The 13,385-nt window shown below is 38.5% G+C and overlaps 1 protein-coding gene across 2 annotated transcripts in view; it reads right to left on the bottom strand.

Annotated features, from left to right (window-relative positions):
• Nucleotides 1-13,385, bottom strand: part of LIPC (lipase C, hepatic type) — a 54,437-nt gene that overhangs the window by 23,518 nt on the left and 17,534 nt on the right. Inside the window, exon 3 of one of the 2 annotated variants that reach the window (XM_065688531.1) lies at nt 5,305-5,367. The exons of the other annotated variant lie outside the window; for it this stretch is intronic. Within the exon in view, the coding sequence (XP_065544603.1) occupies nt 5,305-5,367 (63 nt within the window). The remainder of the gene's footprint in view (nt 1-5,304; nt 5,368-13,385) is intronic. 2 annotated transcript variants of the gene reach the window in all.

Here is a 13,385-nt window from a genome sequence, read left to right as displayed (position 1 = left end):
AGGCATTACTTTTAAAAAAATAATGTTGAAATCAGAATTGATCAACAACATATTAGGCTTATTTATGTTGAAATGTTTGAACTTTGATTTGCAGTTGTGATGCTGTTGAAGTTTTAGCTTTTTATCTAGTTTGGGCTAGAAAATGTTTTTATAAATGGATATGAAAATATTTTCCTGTTTAGCTTAGTAAAATTCAAGTAATTTCTTACCCTGGAAGAGGTGAACTAGACCTAAACAGGTAATATAGACCAAAGAATTCAAAACTGTTCATGTACTTGCTTATAAGATTGTGATTCAGAGCACTGTTTTCTTCAATTTTATTTCTAAGGGACCAGGAGGAAACGTCTATTACTTATCTGCATATCCCTTGGAACTGTTCCACATACACTGACACTATCATGACAGGTGTAAATTTTGATTTAAAAAAGCCAGTCTTGCAAAAAACAAGACATTTTGGGGGTTGTATTTTAGGGATAGCTGTGCTGGAAGTGGGAGTTCATTTTCTTTCCATGACCTTACTTTTTCTTCTGTGTGATCCTGCAGTGAAATCACATGTCTGGTGCCAACCCGCTATGTCAGAAATTCTGGATCTCAGCATTCCTTAGGATGAGGACAAATGAAATATATACAGCAAGAACGTGTGTTTGAAGCACAGGAAAAAATAACGGGGCATTTACGAGAATGAGAAAATAGAAGCATTAGAATTTTCAGAATGTTAGTACAGAAAGGTGTTACTGAGTCAAACTCAAGTCGCTAGGCTGTGGCACAGCGCTCCAGGCCAGACTGCTGCATAGTAGCTGTATTTCCTAGAAGGCAGAGCTGAGCTGATGGGTGGTGACTGTAAGTGCAGACACTGTTCATAGGCAGAATCAGCCTTGTCAGCACAGGGAAGTAAGTGTGTTGTAGATTTGCTTACAAATTTTTGGTACTAGCTATTCTCAGAAAATCCCTTTGTGAGTATTTATGCTTGCCACCATTTTGATACTCAGGAAAAGATAAATGCCTGTCTCAGAGTTTGCAGAAAGGCTGTGGGAAACCTTCGTTCAGTGGTCAGTGGTGGTCAGTGGTGCACAAAAGATGTTTGAGTGTTGCAGTGGAAAGCAGTTAAGAAAAAGGGGGGGGGGGGGGGGGAGAGGATTTTAATGAATTTTAGCCTTAGAACTGTGGTAACAAATACAAAGAGATAAGACAGCTCTCCAGTACCAGGCAGCGCATTTGTTAAGTGGGGGAATCTGCCTAGCTTAAGTATAATTGAATCCTAGTCTACCAATAGAGGCCTTTGTTCAATTCAAGGAATAGAAGCAAGCATCCAAAGATCTCAGTCTAAGAGTGGTGATTTGGCATCTGATCCCTTCAAGTTTTCATACTTCCAAGAAATCTCTGTTTTAGAGGATGTACTGTGAAAATTTCTATTGATGTGTTATTGGGAGCTTTATTTTGCTTAAATCACCCTCTCCTCCCTTCCTTCTTGTTTCCTTTTTTCTTGCCTCTCAGATATTTTCCTGGTTTTTTCCATTGTGTCCTTTGGTTTTGGGTTTGTTTTTTTTCTTGTGTGTATGTGTTTGGTTTTGGTCTTTTTTTAATAGTGTTGTTTTATTTTTCCTGTTTTTGTCTGAAAGCCTCAGTTAAGTCAGATTAGCTGAGGGGAAATCCTGGTTTTGCAGCACATAGGAACTGTTTGCTTTGACAATCGCTAGGTGTGTTCATCTAAGCTAGAGTTTGATGGTTTTCACTGATATGGTATCAAAAGGCTTTGATCATTTTAAGCGTATCCTGAATTTCTCCAAACTCATCTTTTACAGTGGATGCCTGTAGCTTCCAAAAGCTCTGCAGTGCACACTGTTTACAGACGTTATCTCTATGCAATTTTGTCTAGAAATGAGACTTCTTACCAAATACTGATGTTTTTTAATTAGGCTTTTTAAGAGGAAGGGAAATTTACTGTGGAGATATTTTAAAGTAGATTCTGCATACTGAGCCCGTTTTTATTATTGCTGTCATACAATTTTTGTTATGGTTTTCCTTGTACAGGTGACCTGAGTCCAGATTGTAATTGCTGTTGCTTAAGCCATAGTTCACAGAAATTTTTCAAGTACTTTTGTTTAATACCTCTAGTACAACTGTCTCTTAAGTGACCACTCTTAAAGAGTGGTCACATGATGTGTGACAAAGATTTGTTAGCTGAAGTTTGGGGTGAGCCATTATAAAAATTGCAAAGCTGTTGCTGAGCTCTGCAGGCCTTTCCAGGAGTCCTTTGAAAACTATTATTCAAGATACTGTTTTGTGGAATACTTAATACTATATGCATTCTATAATGCAAAAAGTCATTAAAAAGATTAACAGCATAAAAAACTTTTATTAGGAGCTTTATCCTTTTAACCCATAAGGCCAGACACCTTTGCACACTGTGATTCCAGTCATGGAGACAAGATGTATAAAATGATCAAAAATGTATTTTAAAAGTCATGGGGCTAAGGTCCAGTAAGTTGGGCAGCTGATATGTGCCCATTCAAAGCCTTAAATGTCAAGTGAGATAAAGCCGCTTCTTGGGAACGGTGCAAGGGCACACAGTGCTGGAATTTTAACCTGCTACTACAGTGACAGTGACAATTCGTGTCTGGGCCTCTGGCAGTATTTGAAATTTGGGTGCAAAATTCTTAATTTGGGATGAAGAGAGAAATGGTAGGTTTTGGAGCTGTTCCAAGTCAAGAAATCTGGAAACCAGTAGCAGTAGAGAAGTATTAGAGGGCAGTAAAGTAGTACCTAATGATATGTTTGAACATAGTTTGGTTCATAATTAGTTATGTAATTTGTATAACTACCTTATGTGGTGTTGTATAAAGTGCATACACATACAGAAATGTATATATATATATTTATAAAAATCTATACACTATTGTTAAATGCCATGTATAAATACTACAGTGCTTATATGTACTTGATACAGTATATGATATTCCCTTTGTTATTGCAGCATTTAATATGAATGAAATATTCCTTTGGGCATTTGTATTAGAAGGTTCAAGTATTTGATATTCATAGACCATATGCATAAAATGTCTTTGAATGTTTCTAGATACTCCCTGTGCATCCATGCATCACTGAACACTCTTTGTACAGGCCCAGAGCACGGCTCTTAATGCAGGTGAACGACATGCTGAGGTAACAGCGGCAGTAGTTCAGATAATCTTGATAAAACTTGAAGGCATAAGTAAACCACTAATTTCCTGGATATATTTTGATTATGTTTTTTCTTCTCCTGTATTATTTGGTATTGGTTTCTCTTTGACCAGATTTTTAGTGTCTCTGGTTTGATCTGTTGAGTCCTTTCCTGAAGTCCTGTGTCTCTAGGCTTTGACGACAGTATGTCAGATTGAAGGAAATTCTAACATTCGGTTTCAGTTGGATCATTTTTTAGTTGCATGTTTGTTGTTTTATCAGTTGCAGAATGTCATGAACCAAACTCTGAAGAATGAAGTTGCTTTCCCTATTTCGAATATGTGGAAACTGATGAACAAAATTACTATGTTCCAAAGTGAATTATAGTACAATTGTTATGTATTTGTTTTCTAGGACACCTGAAAGTGCACACAATTTTTTTTCAGTTAAAATGTCTTAGAGATTGCTAAAACCTATTATGAAGTAATTGGGAAAATGAATACATTTTGGAAGTGCAAACTGTCTTAATTCATCACCTGCTCTTGCTCATTCTCTCTAGACTGCTTCCAGCTTCACAAATGTATGAATACGAGAAAGATATCATTCTGTGGAGCTTCTTTGATCTCTGCTTGTGATACCTCGTTGGGGAGAAAGTGATTATAAATTAACTGAACCATGAATGAGCTGTTGAATTCTTCACATGTTATTAGATTTGCTGGTGGATGGTTAATGAAACAGCCTTTTGTTCTGTCACCAGGAGCTGATCAACAGAATCCAACAGGGCAGGACGCAGAAAGTGGGCTGAAGCCATGTTTGCTTTGCAAAGCAAACTGGATCTGCTTTAGTGGAGAAAATTCAACAAGTATAGACAATATTAAATTTTACTATAAATTGATGGGGTTTATAAATTGGAAGTATGAAATCTTTCCAAAAGGATGGCATCATTAAACAAGAGATATATTAAATCTGACAGCCTGAAAAGCACAAAAAAAAAAAAAAAAGAATGAAAAGACCAGTTGTCAGATAGTGAAAAGGAAGTTGTTCAGAGCTGATTATGCAATAGCAAGGGTAACTAAAGGCCTACAGACTTCCTTTTGAAATCAGTGGGAGCTGGAAGTACTTAGTACCTTTCATGGGTCCTGACCAGTTTGTGGACTTATACCTCAAGATTTTTTTCTGCTCTACTAGAGCTTAGTGCCCTGGAAACATGAGTCCACTTAACAGCTTTGGTTGCTGACCACTATACTGTTGGATTTTAGATTTCCTAGTTTCTGTCATGCCCAGGAAGTGAGAAGTGTGAACTGCACAATATATGTATATATGTTATTACTGAATTATAACTGCTTTGGTGAAAAGGAGATGACAGTCAACTGGCTAGTTAGTGGATCTCGGAGCATGGATGCTTTCCCACAAGATCCACATGAGAAGTTCATAGCAGGCTTGTCCCTTCTGTGATAAATGTTGAATTTCATAATGTCAGATTTGGCTCCCTAATGAGTAGGCTGATATGTCAAGTTTCCAACTAGTCCAGTTATCGCTTAGAAGAAAAAGGACAGATAGACTAGGTTGGAAAAGACCTTTAAGATCATCAAGTCCAACCATTACCACAGGACTGCCAAGACCACAGCTAAAGCATATCACTGAGGGCCTCACCTACATGTTTTTTGAAAACTTCGTGGGACACTCTTGGGGATGTGCTTTGTGGGTAAGGTATTAGTTGATCAGTGAAGTTACTAATTTCATTTCCCTGTCATAGATGTGCACGGTAGCCTCTCTGAAGCCAAGGTTAACCTCTAGATAACCTTCACATTGCCTTCTGCCACTTGAACATTACAAACTAGTCACCTGTGGGAACAGCTCAGAAAACATAAAGGTGAAATTAATTCTAACATATATTAGAAAAATCCTAATAGTGGCGATAGTTAATTAATATGGTGGCAAGAAATAAATTTGCTGGCAAGAGACATAGGCTTATAGAAGGTCTTTGGCTTTGAAAAAACACATTGTTTTTGAGACTTTATTACATGAGAAAGAAAACTTGTGTCCAAATTCTGTAGTCTTCAGTGCTTCTGAGTGATTCCACCTATCTATTTTTGTGATACAGGAAAATCACCTACCCACCAACAGGTAGAACATGTTAGTTACCTGGTAAAAGGCCAGGAGCAGTACCACTGATGAAATCACTGATAGCCTTGTACAACTGTATCACTGGTTAAGAAAGAAAGGAATATGAAAAGGAAAGAGATTATTTTAATGAAAAATATTGTGATCAATGTAAATCAAACTGATGTGTTTATGCTGTGTTGCTTTCTCAGTGTAAATGATCAGATTGAGCCTATCTACTTTCTACTTGCCTTTTAAGATGCTCATTTGACAAGTCTTTTTGGTCTGTTATATAAAAAATACATGTAACACACACATTAGTATAGCAGAGTAATTTTCCTGAATGTAATAACTCTGAGAATTATTATTTGCATTCTGGTGTACTCAGAGGCCTATTCAGGATAGGAGCCCCATTGTGGTAAGCATTACCAGCCACTGAAGATGATTAGGGGAACAGATTTTTGTTCCCTTGAGAACTACAGTGATTTAGCAGATTTTTTCATGAGCTTGGTTCATGTCCTTAAGCCTTAGTTCTGGGATCTTTAGGAATGTGTCCCCATAAATCAATTTTGTGTGACCTTAAGCTGTTCAGCTGCAACATTGGAGCTAATTTCAAAAAAGATGTAAGACTGGATGTACCAGAAAACAATGGGAGAAGACATACATCATGGAGAGTGGAGGCATTCAGAATTAGAAATTACTGCTCCTAGAGGTGCTAGATGGTGTAAGCATTAGTGCCTTTCAGCTGCGGAGGGTCCCTGCCGGGGGTTTGCTGAGCAGGAGTGGTGTGCTGCCTGTTGTAGCATGTTATGATGCCAAGCTTTATGCACTGTCATACTTGCTCTGTAAGGGAATAAGACTCATGAAGATTTTACGTAGATGTTATACAGTATTGGTGAGGGTGGAACCCCTGCTCTCAGACCTGGCCCTAGGAGCTGTGCATCCATGGAGGTGATAACGGAGAACTCAGAGGTCCTATTCCCCCATTCCTGAGTAGAGCAACTGTGACTCTTGCCCTCATCTGATTCCGTTCACTCAGCCAACATGTGAAAATTCACTTTTCTTTCTAATGGGTTAATTTGCTCTTGGCTTCTAAAAAGACACCTTCAGAAATTTGCTAGGTCAACATTAAGAATAAGAAAGAAATGACATCACAGAAGTGAGCAGGCATATGCTCCCAGAAACTGCACATCTGAAGATCAGAATGGAAGCAGGACACATCTAAAGTCTTAAGCAAAAAGTCTGTCACCCCAAAATAGTGATTGTAGAGAAATTTGCATTTTAATTTGCTTAAGATTCTTTTGTGAAAAATATCAACGTAGCGCGCTCAAATCTTCCTGTACTTTTTCTCATGCTAATAGAATGACATCTCTGAAAGTGCCTGAAAAGCTGATTTTATAATCTGGCTTCATTTGACTAGCACAAAGTATGTAGGCTCTGAAGTTAAAAATTCTCCAAATAGTTACAGACCGTTTGTGTTTGGGCAACAATGTGAAACTTCGTAGAAGTGGCTGGGAAAATCTAATGAGACTCTCAGAGGAAAGCTGGAAGCACATTCCTTTTTAATGGTTGAGAGAGGACATAGCAGAGCCAGAAAGTCTCATGAATGCACTGTGAGGGAAAGGAACAGTTTGTTATGAATCAACAAATTGCCATCTCTTACATTCACAAGCCCACAAGAGAGATCGGTGGCTCATCTGAACATCCAGATAGCCATTTTTTTTTCTGCTTGGTGAACAGCTTCCCTTTCTGAACATGGCAAGCCTACAAAAAGCACTAGAACAATGTCAGAATGGCATATTTTTCCAGCCCTTCTGTGCAAAGTGTAGATGTGACAAGTAAAAGCATCAGAAGATGTGTAATCAGAATTATTATGCAATCATTTATGAGAACATCTGTGTGAGTAAAATCATAATGGTTATCATTTCAGCACTCTTGCCCAAGTAGCTGCATTACGGCATGTAGTAGAAAGGGAGGAAGCTGAATGGGCTTGACGCTGTGATACTCTGGACAGGAGTACTCCTGGGGTAAGGCAGCATGTGGGTGCTGCTGCAGGTCAGAATCTTTGTGAATGTGAGGAGACAACAGTATCTGGAGAGAAGGACCTGAGTGCACAAATATAATGTGGGGATTACCTTCCTGTGCAGAACTGAATTTCTGCCTAGGAATTCAGTTCTGCATTGGCCTCCTAACTACTCTAGTTTGTCAAAAGCAGCTTTCCCATATTGTGCATAGGTGGTGCTTATAACACTAACTCATGCTTTTTACTTTGGTTGGCATGTTTTATCTAGAATCTGTCATGTTTCACAGGGCAAAGAAAATGGGACTGCTATTCATATGTAAAGAATTAAAGATCCAGAATGGGAGGAAATCCTGTATAAAACAGTAGTTAAATGTCATTCCAGAAGGCTGCTTCTTTCCACTGTATCAATTTTTCTTTTTTCCTTTCTTTCTTTTTTTATTTTTTATTTAACTACTATAACAATAGAAACAAAGCTATTTGAAGGTAGTTTCCTTTGTATATAGAACCTGAACATGCTTCAGAGTATGTAACTGTGCTGCAGAAAACTGGCAGTTTAACACTCATTACAAAGGAGCATATTACAGCAGCAGATAGGCCTCCTTATCTGCATCCATCTTTACCAGGGCAGAGTTTATCACCTCCCACCAGCTAGAAATTACTTCCCTTACTGTTTCAGTGCTCTAGTGTTGGACCATTGCTTATCAGTTGCAGGGAAAATCAGCTAGGCTACCTCGCATCACTGATTTTTAATTACCTTACTTTATATTGCTTGAAAGAAATTAGGGCATGCTTACATGAACAGATCTGCTGCATGGCTTGGATGGAAGTGGTAGCTTTCAGGAAACAATGAAAGCTGAGGGAGTGCTACAGGCAGTTACCCTTGTCTAGAAAAAGGGTATTTGTTCGCAGCCTGAGATACATGCATGCAATGATTCAGTAACTTCCTGAAGACTACCTTACTGAATTTTTCTTGAATCCTTAGGATTTAAAAATGGAGTTCAGGTATATTGGCTTGTGTGCAATGCTCTCAGTCCCACTGTGAACATTATAATCTTTTCACTGTAGTATAAAGTATAGAAGTTAGATATAAATAGACAGAACCTGTACCTTTTATTGTTGTCATCTTACTAAGCAGTAGAATCAATTTATGAAATTTCCATAGGCAGAAATAGTATCAAATTGTTCCGTTTAATTTAAATGCAGAAAACTCTACAATGATCCCAACACCCTTTTTGTTTCTGGAAACCATCATTTGGTTCACCACAAGTGACCAACCTGGTAGCATAATCAAAAGGTTACACAGAGAAGTAGAATTATTTGCTTCTGAGCTTCATGCCTAGAACACCAAGTGGGTAAATTTGTCCACTTTGGTTTTTAGTACTACATCTGGGTTCACCCTAGACTCCTCAAAGCTGAAATTTTACATAAAAAAAGGAAGTTATAATATATCATAGTTTATGCCTGAGTCACGGAAGGTGGTGGTATCATATACACTGCCAGAACATTTTGTTCTCAGTATCTCTTCTCTCCAAGTCAGTGCATAATTTCCTTTTCTCTCTGGTCCTTCTCATCAGAGCTGTGATAATATCCAGTAAACATTCGTATCAGTTTCCTCATTTAAAAAAAACCAAAAAACCAACAACAGAACATGTTGTGTTTAACATTTGCTTTAGGAAATGTTGTAGCCACCTATTGTGCTGTTTTATATGAACTGAGCAAAACCACATGCTCAGATACTCAATTCAAATCTTTCCTGTCGTGTATCAAAGCAACTGAACACAGCACAGTGTCACTTAGAATAGTTAGAATAGTTAGGGTTGGAAAGGACCATCTAGTTCCAACCCCCCTGCCATGGGCAGGGACACATCACACTAAACCATCCCACACAAGGCTTCATCCAACCTGGCCTTGAACACCGCCAGGGATGGAGCACTCACAACCTCCCTGGGCAACCGATTCCAGTGTCTCACCACCCTAACAGGAAAGAATTTCCTCCTTATATCCTTATATCCTTATCCTTATATCCTTAATCTAAACTTCCCCTGTTTAAGTTTTAACCCATTACCCCTTGTCCTGTCACTACAGTCCCTGACGAAGAGTCCTTCCCCAGCATCCCTATAGGCCCCCTTCAGATACTGGAAGGCTGCTATGAGGTCCCCACGCAGCCTTCTCTTCTCCAGGCTGAACAGCCCCAACTTCCTCAGCCTGTCTTCATACGGGAGGTGCTCCAGTCCCCTGATCATCCTCGTGGCCCTCCTCTGGACTTGTTCCAGCAGTTCCATGTCCTTTTTATGTTGAGGACACCAGAACTGCACACAATACTCCAGGTGAGGTCTCACAAGAGCAGAGTAGAGGGGCAAGATCACCTCCTTCGACCTGCTGGTCACGCTCCTTTTGATGCAGCCCAGGATACGGTTGGCTTGTTTATCAAAGAAGATGCTGTGCATATCGCATAGAAAATTCATTCTGTCATTGGAGCAAATTCTAGAGCTGGGGATTCTCCCATCTCCCTGAATGTCTCCATGTATTGACATTCATAAATAATAAAATCATCACCACCTGTGCTAGGTTGATCATTATAATTTTGCATGATTACAGAAGTGATTTCAGAGTGGAGACTGCTTTTTAGGCTGGAGTGATGTGAATGTCCACTACAGAGTCAGCTTCCTCCAAGTTTGTTCTCAGTTTTGTGAACATCTTGGCTGAAGAATGGCATTTCTGATCTGGTTAAAAATAGGAAATAAGCTGAGCAGCACCAGCATAGTAATGGAACCCAAATTTCCTCACAGCTAGTGGCAGAGCAGTGAATACTGTTGCATGAACCCCACAGCACTGTGACACAGGGACACCGACTGAGACTTTATTCACCATCCAGTTCTCAGGTTCTTTTTGGAGACCTCCATTGAAAAAACACAGGAAAAAATCTATAGGAAAACCCCAGTCTGTTCCAGTAGTGTGACAATTGCCTTGGGTTTATCAAAGGCTCATAAATTTAGTGAAATCAGTATGGACACTTGGACACATAATTTTTAGCTAAGGAAATCTGTGAAGACTGTTCTGCCCTTTACTGACAGGAAATAATGAAAGCAGAAACATTCTGTAACAGTCATTCACTGTTCTAGTGATCTTTGTATTGCTATGAGGAGAGGAATAGATAGTGGTAATAGGGAAGAAAAGACCTAAACATCCATGTTCCCTTGCTCAGCATGTTGGGACTCTGTGCTGCTGGATTTTTGTTGTTTTCTCTACAGTACACATCATGCATTTCAGTTGTAATAACCATTTTCTTTCTTTCCTTTAAAGACTGAAGAAGTGAACACAGGATGATTATTAACCAGGGAGCTATGGGTGCTGTATTGGTTTTTTTATAAGCTAGTATGACAGGTTTGGTTTAAGAAGGTCTATAATTAATAGAAAAACTGTTTTTCAAGGTTGGTAAAAAAAGGAAGTTATCGCTAGCAATAATTCTGTACTGACACTGGAAAAATTAATTTTTCTCTGTATACAGTCTAGGGGGAGAAAAGGGTATATTTGAACATAATTTGTCACAGAAATAGTTCTTACTAGACTGAAACTACTGAGCAATAGATTTGAAGGATTCTAGGGGGAAATCTTGGTTTGTGAGTCAGTTTGTATTAAATGAGCAGGTGAGTTTGGCCATGGTTCACATGAAATCTACCTTGGAAGGTGACTCTTCTCTTTTTTCCAAGTACTAACATGCTTCAGTTTTAACTAAGCACGTTCTTATGAAAGTTCTCAGTGATGGTGTTTATGGTGTTTAAGAGGAAGAATTGTTTGGTGGCACATCATGCCTCTGGTTTTGGAAATGGAAATTGTAAAACACAAAACAAAACAAAGAAACCCCAGCAAACAAAAATCCTTATTTGTGGTAATAGGGTATTCTGGTATCTGCAGCTGTAGTAAACTTGAGCAGAAGCTGAATGTTGCGTGTACTCATAACCAAATTGATTTTTATCGAATAAGTACATGAAGAAAACAAGGAAGATAAGCCTGACATAAACAGTAGGGACATAAAATTATCTAGTTAGACACCTAGATAGTCACTCTCACTGTTGATGATGATATTTGGTAATAAAAGCTGTTACTTCCCAGCAAGAAGTTCAGATTAATAAAGCGCTATGAATTGACTTGACTTGCCATATTTAAGAAATGTGAATTTTACAAGAAAATACCAGGTGAGCACAGTCAGTGTACAGTAGGTTCTATTATTCTGGGTTTGGAATTATGAATTTTCTAGGAATGTTCTGTAAGTATTTCTCAGTAGGATTTGAAACATTATGTTTATTTTCCTGTTTAATGAAAATACTGACAGGTTTTCTGCTCCAAAATGCTGGAACTGTTGCTCCAGCTATTTCTGTAACCATTCTGTAAAGCCTTTGGAATTTAAGTGCCTTTACCTTATCCTAGCGAACTGAAAAAAACTCAAACCAAAACAACTCACTTCAGTGGCCTGCTGAGTGTGATGAGCCACTGGAAAATGACAGAACATGGCTGAGGATAATTTAATTATAGGAAAAAAACCCCAAACCAGGAAAACACCAATTTATACTGAGCTAATTGAAGAAAAGTAAGCCAAAGAAACTTAAAAGGGAAAAACAATCCCCAAAACATGTCCCCCCAATTTTAATTCAGTGCTATGAATTTTGTCATGCATATTTTGTGTGGTTCTAGTGCAATCTGAACAGAACAGATAATACGAGAATTTATAGTCAAATGGAACGTGGCAAACACATTGGCTGCTGTCACTGACAGTAATGGGCAGCTATCTGCTCTGTACCTTACAGGTATTTTCTATTGATCCATGGTTTGCACTGCATCTATTATTGCAGATGGTACGTTGTTTGATTGCATTTATTGATCAAACTGTCATTTTGTTCTGTTTAGCAGGGGGTTTGGTTTCATTGTGTTTCATTGGTTGGTTTTTTTGTTTATTTTGTTTGTGGTTTTTTGTTTTGAGTTTAGTTTTCTTTTTATGTGTATGTCTGACAATAGATAGTCCATATGCAACTGTGTTGGGTGCTGGTGGATATTGCTTGCTTCTCAGGCTCCTGTAGCTATCAGCTGGAGATATATCACACACTTTACACGGGGCTGGGTCAGCTGCTAGAAATGAAAGTGAAGCTGTTCTCTCTCATTTCATTTTGCAGCAGTGTCATGGATTTTGTTCAGATTTATGGGAGACTGCCTAGACTAAGCAACTGGCATTGCAAGCAGCAAAAGTCACTCTCTACTCAGTTCTTTTTGTATTAGAACCATCTATTATCCCTCTACAGTGAGTTTAATAACTGCCGTAATTTTCAGCTACAGATTCTCATAAAGGGCATGTTATTTTTTAAAAGAGAAATACGTTTTCTTCTACCTGGACCTGACAAATCTATTAGCAAAACCTTCTATTAGCTGCAGGAGGAGTTTCCTTTATTTTGTACAAGTTCCTTCCTAACCTTTTAGGTAATTAACTGTAATTATGCTGCTATGTAATTACAGTGTACATATTCTAACTATTCTGAATTCTAACTTCATGCAGCAGTTATTCTAGCTTTCAGTAGATGACTCTTCTGTGGTGCTGTGCTGCCATGAAGTAGTGCTTTGTGTGGTAGCAACCTTTTGGGGCACATTTGTTGAAATGTAGGGAGAATTATTCCTTGAGATAAATGTTCATTTTATCCTAATGATACTTCCTTTACAGTCTTTCAGCTTCATTGCTTCTTTTATTAGCAGCTTTGCAAGCTGCTTTACTTAGTCATGGACAAGGGCTTTTTTGGAGTGGAGGTAGGCCTTATTTTGGTTTTTATTAACAAACCTAATGCTATTATTCTTACATGGGTATAGGCTTATTTGTGGGGACAAGCTCTGCCCCACAGGCATTTTTTAGCTGCCAGCCTTGCTGGACAGATGTTTTCAGGATAATTAAGTTAATGTAAGAGGTCTGCAACTGGTTGTACAACCTCTGTCATAATGGGTCATTTTATAAAACTGTCTGGGGAGATGCTCTTCCGCCCCTGCCAGCTGAACTTTCCTAGTCTGCCACATGGAACTGACCTGGAATTTTCACGTCAACATATTTTTGTGTTGATTTCCT

The sequence above is a fragment of the Lathamus discolor genome, chromosome 8 (assembly GCF_037157495.1).
Source record: "Lathamus discolor isolate bLatDis1 chromosome 8, bLatDis1.hap1, whole genome shotgun sequence".
Classification (NCBI taxonomy): domain Eukaryota; kingdom Metazoa; phylum Chordata; class Aves; order Psittaciformes; family Psittacidae; genus Lathamus; species Lathamus discolor.
Note: the sequence above shows the minus strand (reverse complement) of the source record. Positions and strands in the feature narration are given on the sequence as shown.